Raw genomic sequence first — 21,201 nt, 5'->3', positions numbered from 1 at the left:
GTCATGACACCATGTCACTAAGCTCTCTTTCTCCTTCCTGTACTCCAACTCATCGTTATTTGAGTTATGGCCTACTACGGTGGTGTCATCTGCAAACTTGCAGATGGAGTTAGAGCAGAATCTGGCCACGCAGTCATGAATATATAGGGAGTAGAGTAGAGGGCTGAGGACGCAGCCTTGTGGGGCACCAGTGTTGAAAATAATCGTGCTGGAGGTGTCGCTGCCTATCCTCAGTGATTGCTGTCAGTTGGTCAGAAAGTCAAGGATCCAGGTACAGAGGGAAGTGTTGAGTCCCAGGTCTCGGAGTTTGGTGATGAGTTTGCTTGGAATTATAGTATTGAAGGTGGAGCTGTAGTCAATAAACAATAGTCTAACATTGGTGTCTTTACTGTCTAGATGTTTCAGGGGTGAGTGTAGGGCCAGGGAGACGGCATCCACTGTAGACTTGTTTCGGCAGTAGACAAATTGCGGTGGGTCAAGGTTGCCTGGGAGGCTGGAGTTAATGTGTGCCATGACCAGCCTCTCAAAGCACTTCATGACGGTGGATGTCAGAGCCACCGGTCAGTAGTCATTAAGGCATGTTACCTTGTTTTTCTTTGCTACCGGGGTGATAATGGTCTTCTTAAAACAGGTGAAAACCTCAGACTGAAGGAGGGAGATGAGGATGAAGAACATAGCATGGCTATTGGGCCAGCTATTCGTTCTGTCCGAAACCACTCATGTTCAACTAATTGAACTGCCATAACTCCTGGACATTTGCACAAGCACTGTCCAGTGTAAAAGTCCAGAATTTAAAGATTCAAATGGCCAAGTCCATCCGTTCGTTCCACTGCTGGACTCCACGCTGGGGAAAACACTCAGAATGCAAGACCCACTGATCAAAGGGGATTGTGGAGCGAAGGATGAGGAGGAAAAGGAGAAGGTAGTTTACTTTAAATTAATTCCCTTTTATGCTTTTAATTAATTACATTTTAGTTAACTTTACTCCTTCCTAATTTATTTTTAGATCTTTCATCTTTTTTTCATTATTTACTTCAATTATATCTCTCAGAACACCCACTGTACAGAAGAATTACGATTCTTCATCCCCAGCTTTGTCAAAGGCTGTCTGATACATTTTAGGGGGAGAACCTCCTCAATGTAACACAGACCTCACTGTTGCTTGCACCACGCCATTGGAATCTGGGATATGGAGGACCAATAAGATTGGCCCTAACATCCAGCCTAGGTTAAGTGTAGGTTTGAGGAGACCACAGTGAAAATTGAGGCACTACAAGAAGTGTTGCAAGTCGAACAGATTTGGCCCCATTAAAGTCATGTGATTTAAATCAGGGAAGAGAGACACAACATCAGTAGTGATTAAGAACAAACCATATATCATATGTTTGGGCTCACTGTTTTCAATAAGGTTCTTCACTGTAAAATAAATATTTTAAAATTCTGAAACTTACCATAAATGCGACACTAGCAAATATAAACAGACTGCCTCAAAGAGTTCAAGAATTCCTACTTCTTCATGAAGTTCCTATGCTTCCATTGGAACCAAGATCAGTCACTGACTCAGACATTCCTCACTTTCCAATTTTCATTATATTTGTTATATTTCTGTCCGCATTCTAACCTTCTAAATGCAGTTAATTTTGCCCTTTGAATCTCAAATTACTCATTGTTGTATCCTAACTCACATTCTTTCATGAGCACCAATCATTCCTTTCAGAATTCATTAACATTGTTAGGAAATAAACTATCTGGTGATTGTAATTGGAAATTGGCTTCTACATATCTCACCACAGTCATTAAAGGCAGGACTGCAGCACACAGCCCAATGTTTAAAGAATCATGTAAATATACTTCACAGATGATAAATGAGCATAATTCATACAGTGACTGCATATTCACAGCAGATAAGCTTCAATTAACTCTAAAAGTATAAAATATAACAGCAAATCTAACAACTAGAGTAATCCTTTCCAAATATTTTTTCAAAGGTGTTTATTTTTCTCAGTGCTTTACCATTGTATGTTTTCTCTCTTTCAGAAGTTTCAAACTCATTAGTTCTTTCCAGGTGTATTCCTTTAACAGCCTTCTCTAATTTGAACCTTTTATAGCATGGAAAAGAGTTGGTGAAATTTCCTGGACTTTTAAATCTAACTATTGAGATTTTTAAAAACCATGTACAAAAGAAACAAATTATACAGCCGCTTTTCAGATTGAATTATTTCTTGCTTAATCTGTAACTAACAGTACTTGCTTTATTTTATTAAAATAAGTTTCCTACTGTGATGCAAATTGCACTGTATTATTTTTACTGTTTATGTAGAGTGATTGGATTTAAAGGAGGCAGCTACAAGCCAAAAGCCATGGAAGTGTTATTTTGTCACACCTGTGATTCTGCTCAGAATGTGAATCCATGGTAACCACATAATTAAAAGGTCTGCATTAAGTGGATTGGATTGTGCACATAACACTTCAAAATGCAAAACACGTAGTCCTTTCTACTGTTGCATTTATGGCTCACACATCCACAAAAAATAAAATTATTAACTTAAATATCCCTGATAGGATAAAAATACAAATATATTTATATATTTTTATATAAGGAGGAAAGGGAAAACATTTAAAAATAATGTAAGTAATGAAATTGATAGATGGGTGTTGAACAAAGCAGGGAATAGGGAACCAGCAGCTTGCTTCACACACTGTTCAATTGTCTTTAGTACTGAAATCAATGGGAAAGAAAATCAGTGGGGTAGACAGGATTTGCCAGTTTGGTGTTGCCTGTTTTCAGCCAATAACTGCACCCACAAAGTACAGCTTCAACCATAATCAACTTTTGTTGAGTATTTATGATCACAGGTTGGCACTGCAGGTACAATGCTCAGTCAGTTCTTTAAATAAATTTCTAAAATAATGATATAATGAAATCTAAATAGTGTATGAATAATCTTCCCATAAAGCTCTCCACCTTCTATCTGCAATTTGTCCAAATAAGTTTAGGAAAATGGCATTTTAATTCTTTTCCCCGTTTCTGGAACTTGCTTTGTGCAGCTGAGTGTCGCCATTAGCAGTGGCAGCTTAAATACTCCCAATAAACCCACTCAACTACATCAAATCTGGTCACACTATTGCCTGTGCTGTGGTTCTGGTTAGGGAGATGTGCTCAGAGTCTGCCAGCTCCACTCTCCACCTCAAGATTTACTGGCTGTAGTCCCAAAACTGATGATCTCCCAGTGCAACCTAACAATGAACATGAAGAAATTACTTGACATTTGACAGCTCAAGCATTTGCTCATACAATAGAGGAAAAGTAAAACTCCAATAATCCACTATCCAATTGTTTGGAAATCCAAATGGTTCAGCATCTAGCTCATCTGGTGATGTTTTTATAATGCCTTTAAACCCACCAGGACCCAGTTCCCACATTCCTTTAAAACACACCAGGACCCAGTTCCTACATTCCTTTAAAACACACTAGGACCCAGTTCCCACACTCCTTTTAAACCAACAGGGGTTCCCATTCCCATGCTCCTTATAAACTCACTGGGTTTTATTTCCACACTCTGTTTAAACTCACCTGGCTCACTGAAAAATTTATGATACTACTGTGTGGAAAAGGTGAGCAGCTTCAAGTTTCTGGGCATCAACATCTCGGAGGATCTATCCTGGGCTCAACATATTGATGCAATCATGAAGAAAGCACACCAGTGGCTCTACTTTGTTAGGAGTGTGAGGAGATTCAGTATGTTACCAAAGACTCTTACAAATTTCTATGGATGTACGTGGAAGGCATTCTGACTGGTTGCATCACAACCTGGCATGGAAGCTCCAATGTACAGGATTGCAAGAGGCTGCAGAGGATTGTAGACTCAGCCAGCTCCATCACGGGTACAACCCTCCCCACCATTGAGGACATCTTCAAGAGATGTTGCCTCATGGAGGTGGCATCCATCACTAAGGATCTTCACCATCCAAGACATGCCCTCTTCTCATTACTACCATCAGGGAGGAGGTACGGGAGCCTGAAGACCCACACTCAACGATTCAGAAATAGTTTCTTTCCCTCAACCATCAGATTTCCGAACAGTCCATGAACCCATGAACATGACATCATTATTCCTCTTTTTGCACTATTTATTTGTTTTTGTAGTTTATAGTAATTTTATGTCTTGCACTGTACTGCTGCTGCAAAACAACAAATTTCACATCATCTAAGTCAGTGATAATAAATCTGATTCTGATAACATTTAAAAAGATGAATTAATAGTAGGTTGGGGTGTTAATGGAGAGTCACATCCACATTTGGAAAGTCTGCCAGTCCAGCAGCACCAAAGTCCCAAGGTGCCAGATTTTTAGGTTATTGGAGTTCTACTTTAATTTATTTGGCCTTTTCCCAAATATATTTAACAATTAGCCATTCAATCTAGCACAACTTTTTGCAAGATGCAGAACTATTTCTGATCTCTGGTATTTATCTCAGATGCAGAATCCAGAATGTAAAATCTTGGACTGCTTTTGCCTTTAAAATTCATCTTTGCGTACTATCCACAGTGATTCCTACAGGACGATCAGACAGGGACATGGCAGAATTATTTCTCTACCTACAGTTTAGTTTAGTTTTAGTTTATTCTTTATTTGTCATTGTACTGCTGCAACAACAACACAACGAGATTACAATGGCACTCCCTTGCCTAATAAAAACCAAAACAGTAAATTAATAAGAGCAATTATAACTTATAAAATAAAACAATCATACTTACACAAATATAAAGTATAAAAAAGGCAGTGTGCAAATGAACCATGATAATAATAATAATGATAATCAACAACATATCAATATCAATATATTAAATAACATCATAATGAGTCCAGCCGGTAAAGGGGGGGAAGACATAGTATGTGCATATATGTATGTATAGGAGGTGTAAGTCCATGTTCAGCAATTTAACAGCTTAAGGAAAAAAGCTGTGTTTCAGTCTTGTAGTGTGTGCATGTATTGTCCTGTATCGCCTACCAGAGGGGAGTAGTTTAAAAAGGTAGTGAGCAGGGTGAGCTGGTTCTCGAATGATGTTTAAAGCCCTGCTCTGACATCGAGCCTGATAGATGTCCTCCATCGCTGGTAACTGAGTCCCAATAATGTTTTGGGCCGTCTTGATAACCCTCTGCAGAGCCTTCTGCTCCTTCTTAGTGCAGCTGGCATACCAAGCAGTAATGCTGTATGTCAGGATGATCTCCACCGCACACCGGTAGAAGTTCACCAGAATGTTCTGAGACAGTCTGGCTCTCCTCAATTTCCTCAAAAAATAGAGGCATTGCTGTGCTTTCCTAATAACAGCTGAAGTGTGTATTGCCCAGGAAAAGTCCTCGGTGATATATGCCCCCAGGAACTTAAAACTGGAGACTCTCTCCGCAGCCTCGCCACCAGTGAACACTGGACTAAGATCTATCTTCCTTGACTTCCTGAAATCCACCACAATCTCTTTAGTCTTTTGGGCAGATGCACATCTAACCTACAGTTCTTTGACTGAGATCAGTCATCTCAGAGATTTATACTCAGGACCTTCCTTCTTGCTGCCTTTATAATATGAGCCAATGTGGAGCTCCAAACTGATTGTGAAACTTCAGATAGTACAAATTGTCAAATGAATTTACCGAATAAACTATCCCTGGTCCATACCGTCTCCCTGTTCCAAGCTTTCTTGCCTTCTCCTTACAACGTGAGCTATGATGGAGGAATAAATCATTGATAAAAAAAGTCAACACAAAAGATGTCACTTTTTAATTCAAGTTTACCAGTCATTAGATTCAACATTTCTGCTATTGTGCCCCTCTTCTCCAAAATGCACCATCCATACACAGTTCCTTCTTCCAGAATCAATTCTGAATACGTTGGCCTGGAAATTCTGTGGTGGAGCACGATGTGCTTGTCTGCTGCATGATGGGAAAGTTGAGAGCACATCCTGGATTTTTGATGTAGGATCTCTGTACTTAAGCTGGGCATGCACAGGACTGTTTTGCAATATTCATTCTTGTGGCATTGTGCCAAAATTGTACCCTACGTAAGGCCTACGAGTGAGGTGGGGCTCCCACACTGAAATAGGCCTTAATCTGAGAGTTAAGGCCTGTCCTAGTATTATTTAAAGGGAGCTCCAACTTACCTGGACCCTTGCCCGGGAATCCTGGATGTCTATCTTTTTTTTCCAGGTAAACCCTTTAAGCCTTTCTCAGTGATACTCCGACTTCCCACTCCCAACCTTTCACTACCCACGTCAAGTTCCAAATTCTTGCTGATTCCCCCCACCCCTTTCCCAGCCAATCCTCAATCATCTCCTCTATCACCCCATCCTCACTGGTCATCACCCCAAGTGGCACCACACTCGATGTGCTCCCAAGTAACTTCTCCTCCATCCCACCGCACCCTATCACCCTTCCACCCCATGATCCTTCATTCAAATCCACTGTGCACTGATTTCCTTCACACACTCCAATATCCACTGTAATGGGAACTCATGGATAAAGATTTCTGTGCAGGTTAGGAGTGGAGCTGCTGTTGATTATTCCACGGTGATCAGTCCCTTTAACCTCATTTACAATTTCCCCAATAGTAAAGCAGCTGGTAACATCTGTGTCACTTAACTGGCGTACAAATTAAGGCGGCTCCAACACCAGCATTCCGCTTTGAAGTTCTAACTAGAACTCAATCACTAATGTTAACATCCTGCCAACAATAACAGGAGAAATCTGGATGCTCTGTGAAAATTACTTTGATGGATTGTAAATAGAATTAGTAAAGCTGTCCACAAATTTTTGTCATCACTGGGAGTATTTTCATCAAAGAAGGCAACTCGAACCCTCTTGAGCACAACTAGGGCTGGGTAACAAATTCTGGACTTGTGAGAGATGCCCACATTCAGCAAATAAATGGATGAAAACTGCTTCCATTATAGATATAAAAATGTTAAGATGACAGATCTGTAGTATTTATTGCATAAATATGCAAATGTAATCCTTCCCTGCAGAAGAATGTCATGCAGAAAATGTGCATTTTTACACAGAAAGGAAAAAACTGAAATGGAGGAATAGAAACCAAATGTTTTTTCTTCCACTACACTCTACAGTTCCCCTCATTACTAAGCAGCACTCAGTTAATTCATCTCTTATTGTTGGGTTGCTTCATGTTCCAAGAAATCTATATGGTAGATGGAACACCTTAAAAAGTATAAATAATAATAAATATTATTTGAAAGGATGGATGGTCATAGCATAGGCAGAAGTAATATTTTACAGAAACTAGTGTGGAATCGAGTTCAATAACACATAAGTATTTCCAACTCTCATAGAAGCTTTGTTGAACTTTAGTTCAGAATAACAAAAAATGAGATTTAAACTTAATAATCTGTATCACTACTCTACCTGAACTGACGACTTGCTCAGAGTGTACGATTTAAGCAATATTGCAGCAGTTTTAATTAATGTTTCCAGAATTTCCCAATGATTTTAGCTGAGGTAAAACATCTACTGTGTTACCAAACATATTCAACCAACTGTTATAAATTCTATTATTTGCATTAACCTTGGTCTACAGTTGCACTTTAACTGGAGCTTACATATACAGTATTTATTCAAGATTATATTATTGGATTCATTAAGAAAATTATGATGAAGATCCTGGCACTCTCTCTCTCCTGAGATTTTGCTTGAGGCTGAGCCAGGGCATTCACTTGCTCAGGGCCCTATCTGAACCTGAGGTGAGATCTGGGCCAAGTATTCCTACCACTAATAAGGTCAATTATTTCCACCTTTCTGTCCATGCTCAGATCATCTTCTGCTGAAATACTTCATCTGTACCTTTGCTATCCCTTAGTCTTGGCAATTCTAAAGAACGTCTGGCCACCCACTGGCACTCTGGTCTGCGCACATGGTCATCCAAAACTCTGCTCTTTATCTTCTAACTCACACTGATCCATTCGTCTATATCCTGTGTTTGCTAATCTGCTCATCTCCTGGTTAAGCAACTACTCCAATATAAACTTTTCATTCTGGTTTTATATTCCTTCATAGCTTTGCAGCTCCCTACCCTAGTAATTTCCATCAGTTCAACAGTCTTCAAACTTACCTCCATTCCTCCAATTCTGGTCCCTCAAACATTCCTAATTTTACCACTCCTTTGAGCAACTTCCCTGGTGTCTCCTTATATTGCTCCGTGTGAACTTTGGAAATACTGTGTGAAGCACATTCAAGGGTTTTACTACGTTAACAATATAAATAGAAGCTGTTAGCCTAAGTCCTTGTTACTTGCAAGGGACAGGACATATACCCCACAGATAACAAAAAAAATGGATAACGGATAACCCCAAGGCCACTGGCAATTTTATTCAAATTGCAATGACATATAGTGGTCAACCCCTCCATGGATGTAACAAGTTCTAGGTCAGTTTCAGTTTCAAGTTTTACATAAAGATACCCATGTGTTCCCAACCCTGACCTTATGTGTGCACAGATGTGTGGATGGTAAGTCAGCAGATAACAAGGACCTAGTGTATTGCAGAAAGTAATTATTGCCATTTCAGGCAGTGTCGTCATTGAGCATTCCCAGGTCAGGGTACAGAAAGGAAAGGAAACGGTGAGCCTTTTATTCTTTCCTCTGTATCAACCATCCTTAGGACCCTTAAGCACATTACCAAATAATATCAAACCAAACCTGCTCAAACTCATCATACACAGGATTCATAGAGTCAGCAGGAAGAAGAAACTTCCAAATGATGAGTCCAGAGAAGGGTAATGTCAAGTGTCAAATCCAAGCTGCCACTCAGTTAATCTCCTGATAAAGGCTTCTGCGTAGCAAGGGCCTCTTCCCAACAGACTTAGGACCAGACAATCATTGGAAAATGGGGAAGAAAATTTAAAGTGGACAAATAATTAAGGTAAGCAATTCAAAACTGAAAATATTTGCAGATTAATTGAGTGGTTGAAAATAATCTGTGGTATAACGTGGAACACAGCTATATAAATCAGAAAGTTCCAGTTTACTCTCTCAATCTCCACAGAATTTACCAATTTTACAGAATCACAGAATGGTCATAGCACCGAAGGAGACTATTAAGCACAGTGTAAGTAAAAGCAATCCAGCTACCTTCTCCCTCAAGACCTTGCAAATTCTCTCTTTTCAGATTACTTATCCAGCCCTCTTCTGAACACCACAATTGAATCTGCCTCCGCTACTGCCCCTGACAATGCATTCCAGACCCTAACCACACACTGCATAGAAAAATGTTCCTCAAGGCGCTTTTGGTTCTTTTGCCAATCACCTACATTTTGCACCTTCTAGTTCATGTCCCTACCACAAATTGAAATAACTTCTCTTTATCAATTGGTCCATTCCTTTTATGACTTCAAATATTTCTATCAGATCCCTTTATATTTTCTCTTTATCAGATCTCTTTGCAATCTCTCTTTTCCAAGGAGAATAACTAAAGCATTTTCCTGTAAATCCATATAACTAAAGTCCTGCATCCCAGAAAAACTTTTGTAAATCTCTTCTGCATCCTCTCTAAAGCCCATACATCTGTCTTAAAGTGCTCTGCCAAGAACAGGACAAAATACTCCAATTGTGGCCAAACCAATGTTTCATAAAGGTTCATCACGATTTCTTTGCTCTTGTACACTATGCTGCTGAATATAATATACATAGTTCCTCATATACACCCACATCCCTCTGTTCTCATACCTCTTCTGGAATTGTGACATCCATTTTGTGTTGCCTCTTCTCATTCCAAATTTTAACACTTCACATTTCTCAGCATTATATTTTGTCTGCCGACTATTCATCCATTCTCCCAGCAGATCTTTTCCTGTCCTCTTCACAGTTTATTAAGCTTCCATCTGCAGTTTGGAAACTGTGTCCAATACAACTCAGTCCAAGTCAGTAATATATAAAAAGAAAAGCAATGATTCCAGTATAGACCCCTGAGGAGCTTCACTATACATTTTCCTCCAGTTCAAAAATACACCTTTCACCACTACTCTGTTTCATGTTTCTCAGCCAACATCTACCTGGCCCTTTTTATTCCACAGCCTTCAGTCTAAATTACATCTATTTTGTGGTTCTTTATCAAACATCTTTCGGAAGTCCATATACAACCTAGCAACTATATTTCCCTCATTAACCCTCCCTGTTCTTTCATCAAAATATTCTTATCAAGTGTGTTAGACATGATTTACCTTTAACAAATCCATTCTGCCTTTTTTAAAATCAATCCACACTTGTCCTCATTGCTGCTTACTCTATCCCTGATTGTTGTATCTGGAACTTTCCGCACCACTGAGGTTAACCTGACTGGACTGTAGCAATTGAGTTTATCCCAAGTTTCCAGCCCTCAGGCATCCCCTATGAATCTATAGATTTTGAAAGATTATGGCCAGCGGCTCTGCAATACCCACCCTTATTTCTCATAGCAATCCTGGATGCATCCTGTCTGAATCAGATGCATGAACTTCAGGTGCAACCAGCCATTCTAGTATAGGCAATTGCTGTGTTACGGCTATTCGGGTTAGTGAAATCTGCCCTCACGGAATTCACAAATCACCACCCATAAATTTGACACACAAAATAAAATTGCTTTCACGAAATTTGTGTGAATAACAAGTAAATAAATCAAAACAATTTTTTTTTCAACTCGCATTTCTTGGCACATGCATAGATAACACAGCTTTGCATTAAGGAAAATCACAACACGGTCCGTTTTCTCAAAATGCAACTGCCTTGTAACATAGAGGCTGCCCGCACCTCCTCTTTGTCATTTTCAAAAATCTCAGCGACTTTTGCTGAAACTCCACGAGCATCTTCTTCATTGGTCAAGAATGGTGTAAAATAATGAGTTACTATCTCAAACATGCCCTCTGCCTCCATGAGTAGATTTATTTGTTTTGTCTCCCCACCCCTCCACTTTTCTCATGCTTTTAAGTTCTCATGACCTTCCTGCAATCAACCTGGATTTTCAATTATCTGAACATCCTATCATCCATCATTCACTCCTTTTCCTGCTTTGTTTTACTCTCTATCTTTTTGGCTATCCAAGGAGTTCTGACTTTGATTTCACTACCTTCTTCCTTCATGGGGATGTGCCAAAACTATAGCTGAAACATTTAAAGGCCTCTCATATTTCAATTCCAGTTTTGCCTGCCAAGCTTTGATTTCAATTATCTAGGCCAGTCTGCTATCACCCCAACGAAATGAGCCCTTCTCCAGTTTTTAATCTGGAATGGTCTACATCCTCTTCCAGAGCTATTCTAAGCCTGAAGATGTTATGGCTGCTTTTTCCTAGATGTTACTCAATTAACACTTGCTCCACTTCGCCTGACTCATTTCCCAGATTCAAGTCCAGCATTGCTGTCTTCCTTGTCAGACTAGAAATGTACGAATCAAGAAAATTTCCTGAACACGCTTTGGAAACTCCTCTACTTTTTGCCCCTTATGTTATTGCTATCTTGTTCTAAGTTTAGATACTCTATGGAAATCGTTGATCTCTGCAATTCCTCCTCTAATTTTTCTCCTCTATGTCACTCATTTCCAGCCTTAAGAGCCACTGAACTGTAATCACATCTCCATTGTTTCTCAAACCTAAACAGACTGATTCGACCTCTGTTCTTGGACATCCTCTCTCCTGTACTGCAATATTTTCCTTACTGCCACTTTCCACTCCTTTTTTTCCCTTCCCAGTCTTTCCTGGACACGTTGTACCTGCCCTTCTGTTATTTTCACAGCATCATAATCCCATGTGGTTAACTGCATTTGCAACTCATCAACCTTACTTAAAATGCTTCATGCATTCATGTGCATTTGAACCAGGATGACAGATTGAGCATCACAATTGGCTTCAATATTATATGCTAAGGAGAAAAGTAACAAGGCTGAAATGCTGTTGGAATGTATTGAAAGGACCTCTGAATCAGGCATTCCAGTTTTTAATTTGTGCACAGTTCACTAAAACCCAATCAGGGACCCAATCAAAACCCTGACACTCTTCTCTCCTTAGACTGTACTTTGGGGCTGAGGATGACTTGCTTCCTTCCGCTCCGGGTCTGAGGAGTAGGAGATGTCTGTGTGCATGAAATCTTTAAATGTGGGATGACCATTGCGCACCAACTATCACACAGTCATGGCAGAGTGAGATCTTGGTTCAACACCAAGAAGACAAGACAACTGGAAACCAGGCTCTTCTCCAAAACTTATCTAGTGCGCTTATGTGCACATGTACACACTTAACATACACACTCTGAACACACACATTAAACACACAGACCACATATATACACACAGATACACTCTGACCACATACACACATGCACTAATACAGTAAAACACACACAAATGTGCATCATCTTGCCTGCATTCTTTCCCTCAGACCATTCCCTCATACCTCCCCACCATCCCTGTTCCCTTCTTCCTTTAATCCCCCATCTCTGCCCCCCTTCCCTAAACTGTCTCCCTCTCCTAGTCATTTCTCTCCCCCTTCATTCACTTTATTCCAAGTCCCCATCCACCCCCACTCTCCAGCTGCTGGTTGTCCCCAAGAGTGAGGCCACACACCAGCTCCTATCACTCATTCCCTTTTGGGTTTACCCCAACTTTACTCATGCTTGGTACCATCCCAACAGGTGAGACAAAGTCAAATGTAAAACAAAGTGCCCCGTACCTTTCAGCACAGCACCTCCCTCCTTAATCACAGAAAGGTTCTCCAATCTCCTGGATCTATAAAGGACCCATGTAATTCCCAAGTTGTTTTTCAGGTTGCTGTACTGAACTGAACAGAACACAACATGCGACTAAGGTATCGAACATTTGGGGTCAGCAGCTTCACAAATATCTCACTTCCCCCTCCAGAGATTTTCTAAACAGAAGTTGGCACCTTATACCACACCTTTGTATCCTTTCCTCCTTCCAGCAGCAAGCAAAACTGCAATCAATTTGGCTGAAAACGGCAATTTGGTGTCAGTTTGCAATGTGGGGTTATATCCAGCAGCAATTAGGTTGTTACTGCTTACAGCAGTTCCTTACAGCAGGCAGAAAAAGAACTGTGTCCCATCTAACTGGATTAGGTTAAATCTTGGCATTTAAGAAATGGTGATGTAGTAATTGACTTTCCCCTGGGCTACATACTGTTTCTATAAAAAGGGCAAGTAACTAATTCAATAACAAAACCCACAAGTTTTGTTCACCAGCAAGCGTCCCTCAATCCAAGCTCAGCAACAAACCCCTGCAGGATAGCAAGTGCTTCTGCTCATAAAGACCACTATATACACACACGTACACTCTGACCACACACACATGCACTAATACAGTAAAAGTGGTCAGAACAAGCCTTAGCCACAAAAAACCTTTGAGATCCAGTTAAGCCTGTCCCCTGGCAAATAATTATGAATGCTAATGACATACATAAAAAATCCCAGATTCATTGAAAATAAATAAAACAATTAACACCATGGCAGTTCTCCTCCATCGATGTCCATACAGAACAGTTACACACTGACCTGTGTCTCCCTAACATAATTGCAACAGCAATCGCTCCCATTCTTCAATTTGACATTGGTGTTCATAAATGACAGGGCAATAGGACACACAGAGTGCTCAAAGAAGCTACCTGAATGAATACTTTTATTTTAGAGTTGCCAGCAGCTCTCCACAAAGAGATACTGGCAAATTTAGGCTTTCTGTTTCTCTGCTGGGAAGCAATGGAGATACGACAGCCATGAATTTGTGACCACACCCCACGCTTCCCATTACCCCAGCAGCCCCCTCATTTATCTTATTAGTGTGACTATTATCAGACATGTAACAATCACCCAATTTTACGCACGTATTTATGAAAAAAACTTTTGAGCCTGCATTTTTCTACAATCGAGATAGGCCAAACACAAACATTAGAGGAACCCAAATCCCTCCTATAATGCAATGGCATTTCATATTTGTAATATTATCAAGCATAAAGATCTGTGTCAATGATTTACTCAGTATTTGTAATGGTAACATGTAAGTAATTGTTTTACAAAGCAGACAGGTCAATAATTGTGACAACACTAGGGCCATTTGCAGAGCCAAATGCATTTACAAAAGCAGCCGTGATTTTCCAATAATCAAGTTACAGATTTAAGTGCCTGAAAGCAGTGATTCTACTTCATCTTTGACATGGAGCCGGAATTGCATGTCACACATGAATGATTTGCTGTCACCTCGAGAAGATTTGGCAATGCACATCTTGATGACTGCAAATTTACAACCAGCATTAAAAAAGACTTATCATGGAAATAGCTGCACTTCCACTTAAACCACAATTTCCAGAAAGGAACCAAGAACTACACAAAATAGTGCAGATATTTTTTGTTGAATAAGATCAAGTGTTCCCTTAACTTCAATCTGTTCGAGAACAATTCCGTTATTTCAGAAGTAAGACCACAGTTCATCATGGATAATATGTTCCTGCACAAGGCAAAACTTTGTCATTCTTATGAGATGTATAACTTTTTGACAGTTAATATGGGAAGAGTTTATCAAACCACAGAGTCTGAGTTAATTTTTAAGAAGTATCACCAAACTGTCAGCATTGTTGCAAATATGTATTAAAAAAAGAATGCTTTAGACTTCAGTATGATGGCTGGACAATTGACAGGTACAAATGCTAAATGACATCCAAAAGACAAACTCTTAATTCAATGATTCATTGGTACGTTGCAGTTTACGGAACATACTTAATCTGTAAACTACATTATCTTGTATTAATTCAACTCTTAGGAATAATGTATTGAATGGAGCTACACAAATAATCATACAAATGAGGAGTGAATTATTTCACAGTGGGTTGAACTGTTGACATCCCAAATCAAAGTACAACTTAAGATTCTCAGTTGCAAACTTAATTACACACCAGGATAAGTGGTTCCAGTAAGTTTACTCACCTGAAAACATTGGCAAAAACTTGCAATAATACTTTTGCACATCATAAAGGTGTTATTCAACACATAAACTATAATAATCATGGGAACTTCAATATGACTTTTGAGTTAAATACTGTACAGTTAAAATAAGATGTTCAAAATAAATCTGTTGAACAAAATTAATAATTCTACTATTTCCTAAGTAATATATTAGCACCTCTATCTTGTGGGGACCTGGGAGTGATGGCTCGGGTTGGATAATAAAGCTCCTTTTTAAATGATATGTAATAACTCTCATCTCCTCCTAAGGTTCAGCTCCATTGAACATTACCCAAAATCAAATCATTGAATCAAAAGCAAAATAGCGCAGATGCTGAAAGTCTGAAATAAGACAGAAAATGCTGCAGATCCTCAGTAGATCTGGCAGCATCTCTCCTCAGGCGCTGTCTGGCCTGCTGAGTATTTCCAGCATTCTCCATTTTATTTGAGTAAAAATAATAAGCTTGGAAATGTACTTGAACATCTTAAAAGCTAACTAAAATGTTTTCAAATCTGCTGCACATTCCCAATAAATTGCAACAATTTGTCAACAGTAAATCCTTCATGACCTGCTTAATTCTTTAACAGACTGAAAACCAGAACATCTGGCAACAATCTGTAGTATTTCACTTAAACTTACAAGTTGGTTCATTGGGTGGATTGAAAAGGCAGAAGCAAACAACAGTGCAGTGAAAATAAAACATGTGTGAATTCAGTTCTTGAATTGCAAAGTAATGGAATCCCACATTTCCTTATTACTTAGTATTAGATACACACATTCCACCTTGATGCCAGCTGCAGTAATTAGATTTAGTCCTAGAAAATGGCAATGGTTTTCCAAGACTTGTTTTATTCTAATCATCCACTCCTACAATTACAAGCTCTAATTTAGACTACTCAATGTCATGATCTGCTGTTCCAATACTTTTCTGTTGCCCATGAGCTGTGAAAAAAGTATTACAAAGATGTCCCCCCCCCACACAAGGTCTCTACTGGCATTGCAGCAGACATGTAATTTTACCCCCACAATTATTCCACACCTTTCTACAAAACAAGTCGAACTCAGCATTTCTCAGTGATAAATGGGGATATCTACCAATATGATATACCTAACAAACTTCAACAGTTCAACTACTTGCATATGTGGGATTCAGCACTTCAAAAAGTTTTTGATTCAAGATATCCATCAACACAAAAAAATCTATAAATTTTCATTATTGATAATTCTTTGAACAAAATCAGTAAAGATGCAAACAAAAACAGTAATCGAAATACATCTATTAGAACCCATATGGAGACAAAACAGACTGCAGATGCTGAAATATGGAGCAAAAAAACAAGCTACTGAGGAACTCAACAGATCAGGCAGCTTTGAGTCGAGATCCTTCATCTGGACTGATGAAGAGTCTCGATCTGAAAGGCCGACTGTACATTTCCCTCCACAGATGCTGCCTGACTCGCTGAATTCCACCAGCAGTTTTTTTTTCTCTCTATTAGAACCCATATGTTGCCTGGAGGCTGCTCAGATCGATGACATTTGTTGTGTATTAAGCTGTGTGTAGTGAGTGATTGTTGGGTCAGTGCCCAAGAATATTCATAAGAACTAATTTTTTTTTAAATAAAACTTGTCAACTGGTTCCACCCCAACAAATTGTTTAATAACAAAATTACTTGCCTCTCTAATTTTATAATCAGTTCCAAGATAAAGATTGCATTTCATTTCTTGGAAATTAGAAAACAAAATGTTAAGTCTTCAGTTGTCTTCCAAGACACAAAATATAGTGGAAAAATCCTGTCTTAGTACAATATTTTCCATGATCACAGTGAAAAGACTGCAGTGAGACTACTGAGTTGTTATTAGGCAAGGATATTAGGGGGTATGGAACCAAGGCATGGAGTTAAGTTACGAATCACCCATAAATTAACTGGTGGAACAGGCTGGAAGATCTGAACCCTAATCCTGCTCCTTTGAGTGACTGAAACAATCCTCTTATTCTAATGCACTTCGGCCAATACATCAACAGGATTGTCTGGTATTCTGCAATTGTACAGGTCCTCCCCAGGTACGAATGCCTAACTCACGTACAGCCCACACATACGAACAGCATTTGGGAGACTGGTGGGTTGGATTTGCCAGCTGGTGCGGGGCTACAGGCACCTTCACAGGAATGGAACCCTGTTGTAACCAGGAGGACCTGCACCACATGCATTCCAATAATATCACAGAAAATAGCTATAGTTCAACAGGGAAGTTAGAGGTTCAAATGTTTCTAACAAATTTCCCCCTCAATCATCTCAACTGTCAGTGCCTCACAGCTCCAGTGACCCTGGGTTCGATCTGACCTCTGGTGCTGTCTACGTGGAGTTAGCACGTTCTCCCTGTGACTGTGTGGGTTTCTCCTGGGTGCTCTAGTTTCCATCCACATCCCAAAATAGCAGGGGAATCAAGGTGAGAGGAGAGAGAATGGGTTGGGGGTGGGGGGGAGGGAATGGAATTGATGACATTGCTCTGAGAGTCAGGATAGACTCAATGAGCTGAACGGCCTCCTCATTCAGCATATGAAAATATGTTTAGAGATGGTTCAAATACAAGGAGACCTCATGCAATCGGAGTTATGTCCCAGTCAAACATTCACCTGAGACATATAATTTAGACACTGTCTTTGACTTTGGTCCTATTGCCTGTTAGTTTGGGAAAACATTCAGTCAAAATTGTTCTTGTTTCTGCTTTTAAAAGAATGTGTTTTTACTTTTAATACAATTAGTATTTTAGGAAAGAAAATGAAACTATCCAGTTGAGATCCAGCACTTGAATTTGAAACCTTTAACAGAAACTGTTGGAAACACAAAGCAGGTATACCAGAATGTGAAGAAAATTGATGGGTGAAATGTTCAGGTCTAATCCTCCATTAGAGATCCCCAAAATATGGAGTGGCTATTCCCCCTTACAGACGACAACAGATTTATTTGTATTTCAATCATACGGATAACTGGTCGAGCTGAAATGAAAACAATTGTCGTTTGATCTCTGTTGGAAGAGATACCCCTATAAATGGTTCACTGAAAATACTGCACGATTTAAGCATAATTAATACATCCGTCTTTGAGATTCATGATATCTGGCCACTGACACTTATCCAAGAATTGCAGAAATGAGAAGCAAGGTTGAAATTTACCTGCATCTTTTGGCAATCCCTTCCACTCCCAACAAGGTGTTCCTCTGCTGTCTAATTTGTTGAAATAATTGGTTTAGTCCATCCTCACATTTTCTTTTTACGCAACAGCTTACAATAACCTACGTGGTGGCACATTTACCGTAAAGGCCGTTCCACCATTTTAGGTCTTTTACTTTAGAAAAAAAACTGCACAAGGATGAAATAATTCCACTGTACACATAAAACCATAACATAAAACTTTAATACTTGGCAGAGTTTGTGGGAAAATGAACAAATTGCTTTGCTCACGTAATGCAAGTGATAGAAATAAAGTTTGTCAAATTATAACTTACAGCTGGATCACAAACTTGAAATTTTTCTGTACTATTACTGTGAATTTGTCAAGAAATAATGGACAGATTATTTGCTGTGACTTTCCTTTCCCTTGCACATCTCCCACTTAAGTGTATCCTACATGCCCTATTTTGCTGTTAAGAATAAATAGTTAAAATACGATCAAAATGCGCTCTGTTTTAAATGCGCAGAGAACAGGCAGCTTAACATGTTGCTCAATACGGTTTGCATGATCAAATTAAATGACTAATCATCCCGCCCACAATGAATTTTTTCACTATTATATGCATTACATTCACTGTTCAGTTTATTTTGCTTTAAATTCCCTTTGTCACGATTTAGTGCTTTCAGTCTGTTGAGTATCTTGTGCTGATATGGAGTCAGGTGAGAGGGAGACTTGTGCCGGCCACAAACACACCAGCCTGCATCCACTGAGTCTGATGGCCTGTGTTTCTGCTGTAAAATTCGCTGTAATTCTATCCACCGTGAAGCAGGTGGGCCAGAGTGCACAGCTGCCATCTGCTCAGCATGCCCATCTGCGAAATGTCAACCTACGCAGGTATCAGCGGGGCTTCTCCATTTGCGTTTAAATGTCTAGATTTACTGCTAGAAACATAAAACTGACACATCCTCCTCCCTCCAACCAGTTAACCAAGACTTTCACTAACTAAACACCTCAGGATCTCCCAATTCCGTTTATAATCTCCAATCTCAGATTAGAGGGGATGATGCAGATTTAATTTAGCTTCATTTTTTTTAAAATTTGCTTTTGCTAAATTACACTATTGTCAGTATAGGTAGCGAGTTCCACAAACTGATTGAAGCTCTCACGGGAGCAAAAGTAGTGTGGGGTTGTTTACAGTGACAAGTCCCGTTCCCCCCTCCCAACCACCAACCCCCACCCCACCTCTGAAACCGTTGTCTCGTATAAGTAGCTATATTGCACCGTTAGCCGGGATAAAACACGCGTGTAAATGTAATTTAGGATCTTCTCTGGCCTCATCTGTCAAAATCACCCCACAATATTTTCAAATTCCGTAATGTGGCGTTTCTGTGCAAAGCTGCAGAGAGAAATATGTACTTGATAAGTAAAAGTTGATAAGCGTTCCAAGAGAAAGTGTGAGTTTAGTTTTCAAAGCCGGATGCCGACGATGGACATTCTGGGGATGAGTGTTTTATCCAGAGAGCTCTCCTTCATTCCGTCACGGAGTATGTGAAACCACGTTTCTATGGTTATCACACTGGCAGGCAGCTCCACAGAACGACAAACATAAACGATCATGTAGATGCAATTACAATCTTCGATTACAAAAACAGGTAATAGCAACCAACCGTGTTATATCCCAAGCTAAAGCGTGCCGCCAGGATACTACACAATGCAAGCAAACATTTCACTATCCGCTCGACGAGCTTTCGCTAAACAATCAATATTCACTTATATAAATATATAACTTCCTAAATATATCTGTAAATGATCTGCAAAGGAGAGTGGGCATGGTTTTGTTTTAAGAGGGTAAAACAGGATTTGTGAAATGAAACAATTCAGTTCCGAACTCACTCCCTGCCCGAGCAAGCAACCAACTGGTCACCCCAACAGAACTTGTTACATGCACAGTTTACCTTTCATCCAGTCCACCACTTGGCTCGGGGTCCATTTACTAACAGGTTCCATGATGAGAGCCATGAAGAACTTTCGTCTCCCGGGGAAACAAACAGATACAATATAAACGGCACGCGGGGCTCGCTTCGAACGTAGCCCGGAGCGTTCTGTCACTTGCTCTCCGCCCTCGTGCCCGTGGAATCCTCTCTGCCTCAGATTGTCAGTCGCCGCTTCGCCCTGCAAAACGTTTTTTCTCTTCCTCCCTCTCTCCGTCTTTCCTCAGGCTTTTGGCTTTCTCCTGTAAGTTTGCTTGTTGCGAGTAATTACCACCATCAAAATAGTCCTTGCAGGGTTTTGTAAAAAAAATATTTTGCATTGAATTGTCAGAGAATGAAAAGTGCTTTTCTTGCTGGGTAGGAGGGGTGGGGGGAGGGAGGGAGGTGGGTCGAGGTCTGTGTGAACTGTGCTAAGTGCAGTGCGCTGGAATGCAGCGTCTGTCAGCAACGCGAGTTTGCTCCGGCTCCTTCTGCCGGTCGGTCGTCTGCTGTCTCTCTCCCTCTCTCGCATCAAGCTGCTTGCTCCACCGTGCGACCGGCTGAGCGTGCTGACGGCGCTCTCCGCTGGCCCGCGCGCGCACATGCACCCTTCACTCTCCCGCACGCGCTCGGGGTGACGGCAGTGACGGGAGACGTTCGTGAAACTGGGGGTGGTGGAGAATGCAACGCTGTGTGAAAGTTGTGGCTTGCTGTGTTTTGATAGGGGGGGTTGTTATTCATCCAGGAACGGGGAGAAACACGCACACAGAGGGTTACATTGGGTACAGACTGAATCAAAAAATGAGCCATGCATTAAGTACAGTTGCTGCAAATGGAACATGAGGATGGACGCTGATTAGCGATATACTGAACGTGATGCAGTCACTGGCAGCGTGGGTGGCAGAACATTAATGATGTTGCTTGGCAATATATTGGAGAGGGAAAATATGCGTAACGGTTCCTCCTTTACATTTGGAAGCGCTGCAATACAAATTTTGCATTTTGCTCTCTGAACAGCGGTAGTGCCAAAGCAGGATAATATCTCCAGAAAAATGCAGTGAGTGGAGGACAGTAATACAAAAAATATGCG

The 21,201-nt window shown here is 40.2% G+C and overlaps 1 protein-coding gene across 2 annotated transcripts in view; it reads right to left on the bottom strand.

The window, feature by feature from the left end:
* The window catches only part of cnksr2a (connector enhancer of kinase suppressor of Ras 2a), a 371,916-nt gene extending 351,325 nt beyond the window's left edge, over positions 1–20,591 (bottom strand). For both annotated transcript variants that reach the window (XM_052013677.1, XM_052013679.1), the window contains exon 1: positions 20,097–20,591. In XM_052013677.1, coding sequence (XP_051869637.1) covers positions 20,097–20,160 — 64 coding nt within the window. In that variant the 5' untranslated portion in view covers positions 20,161–20,591. The remainder of the gene's footprint in view (positions 1–20,096) is intronic.
* Positions 20,592–21,201: the final 610 nt, after the last annotated feature.

This window comes from Pristis pectinata, chromosome 4, assembly GCF_009764475.1.
Source record: "Pristis pectinata isolate sPriPec2 chromosome 4, sPriPec2.1.pri, whole genome shotgun sequence".
NCBI classification, from domain to species: Eukaryota; Metazoa; Chordata; class Chondrichthyes; order Rhinopristiformes; family Pristidae; genus Pristis; species Pristis pectinata.
Note: the sequence above shows the minus strand (reverse complement) of the source record. Positions and strands in the feature narration are given on the sequence as shown.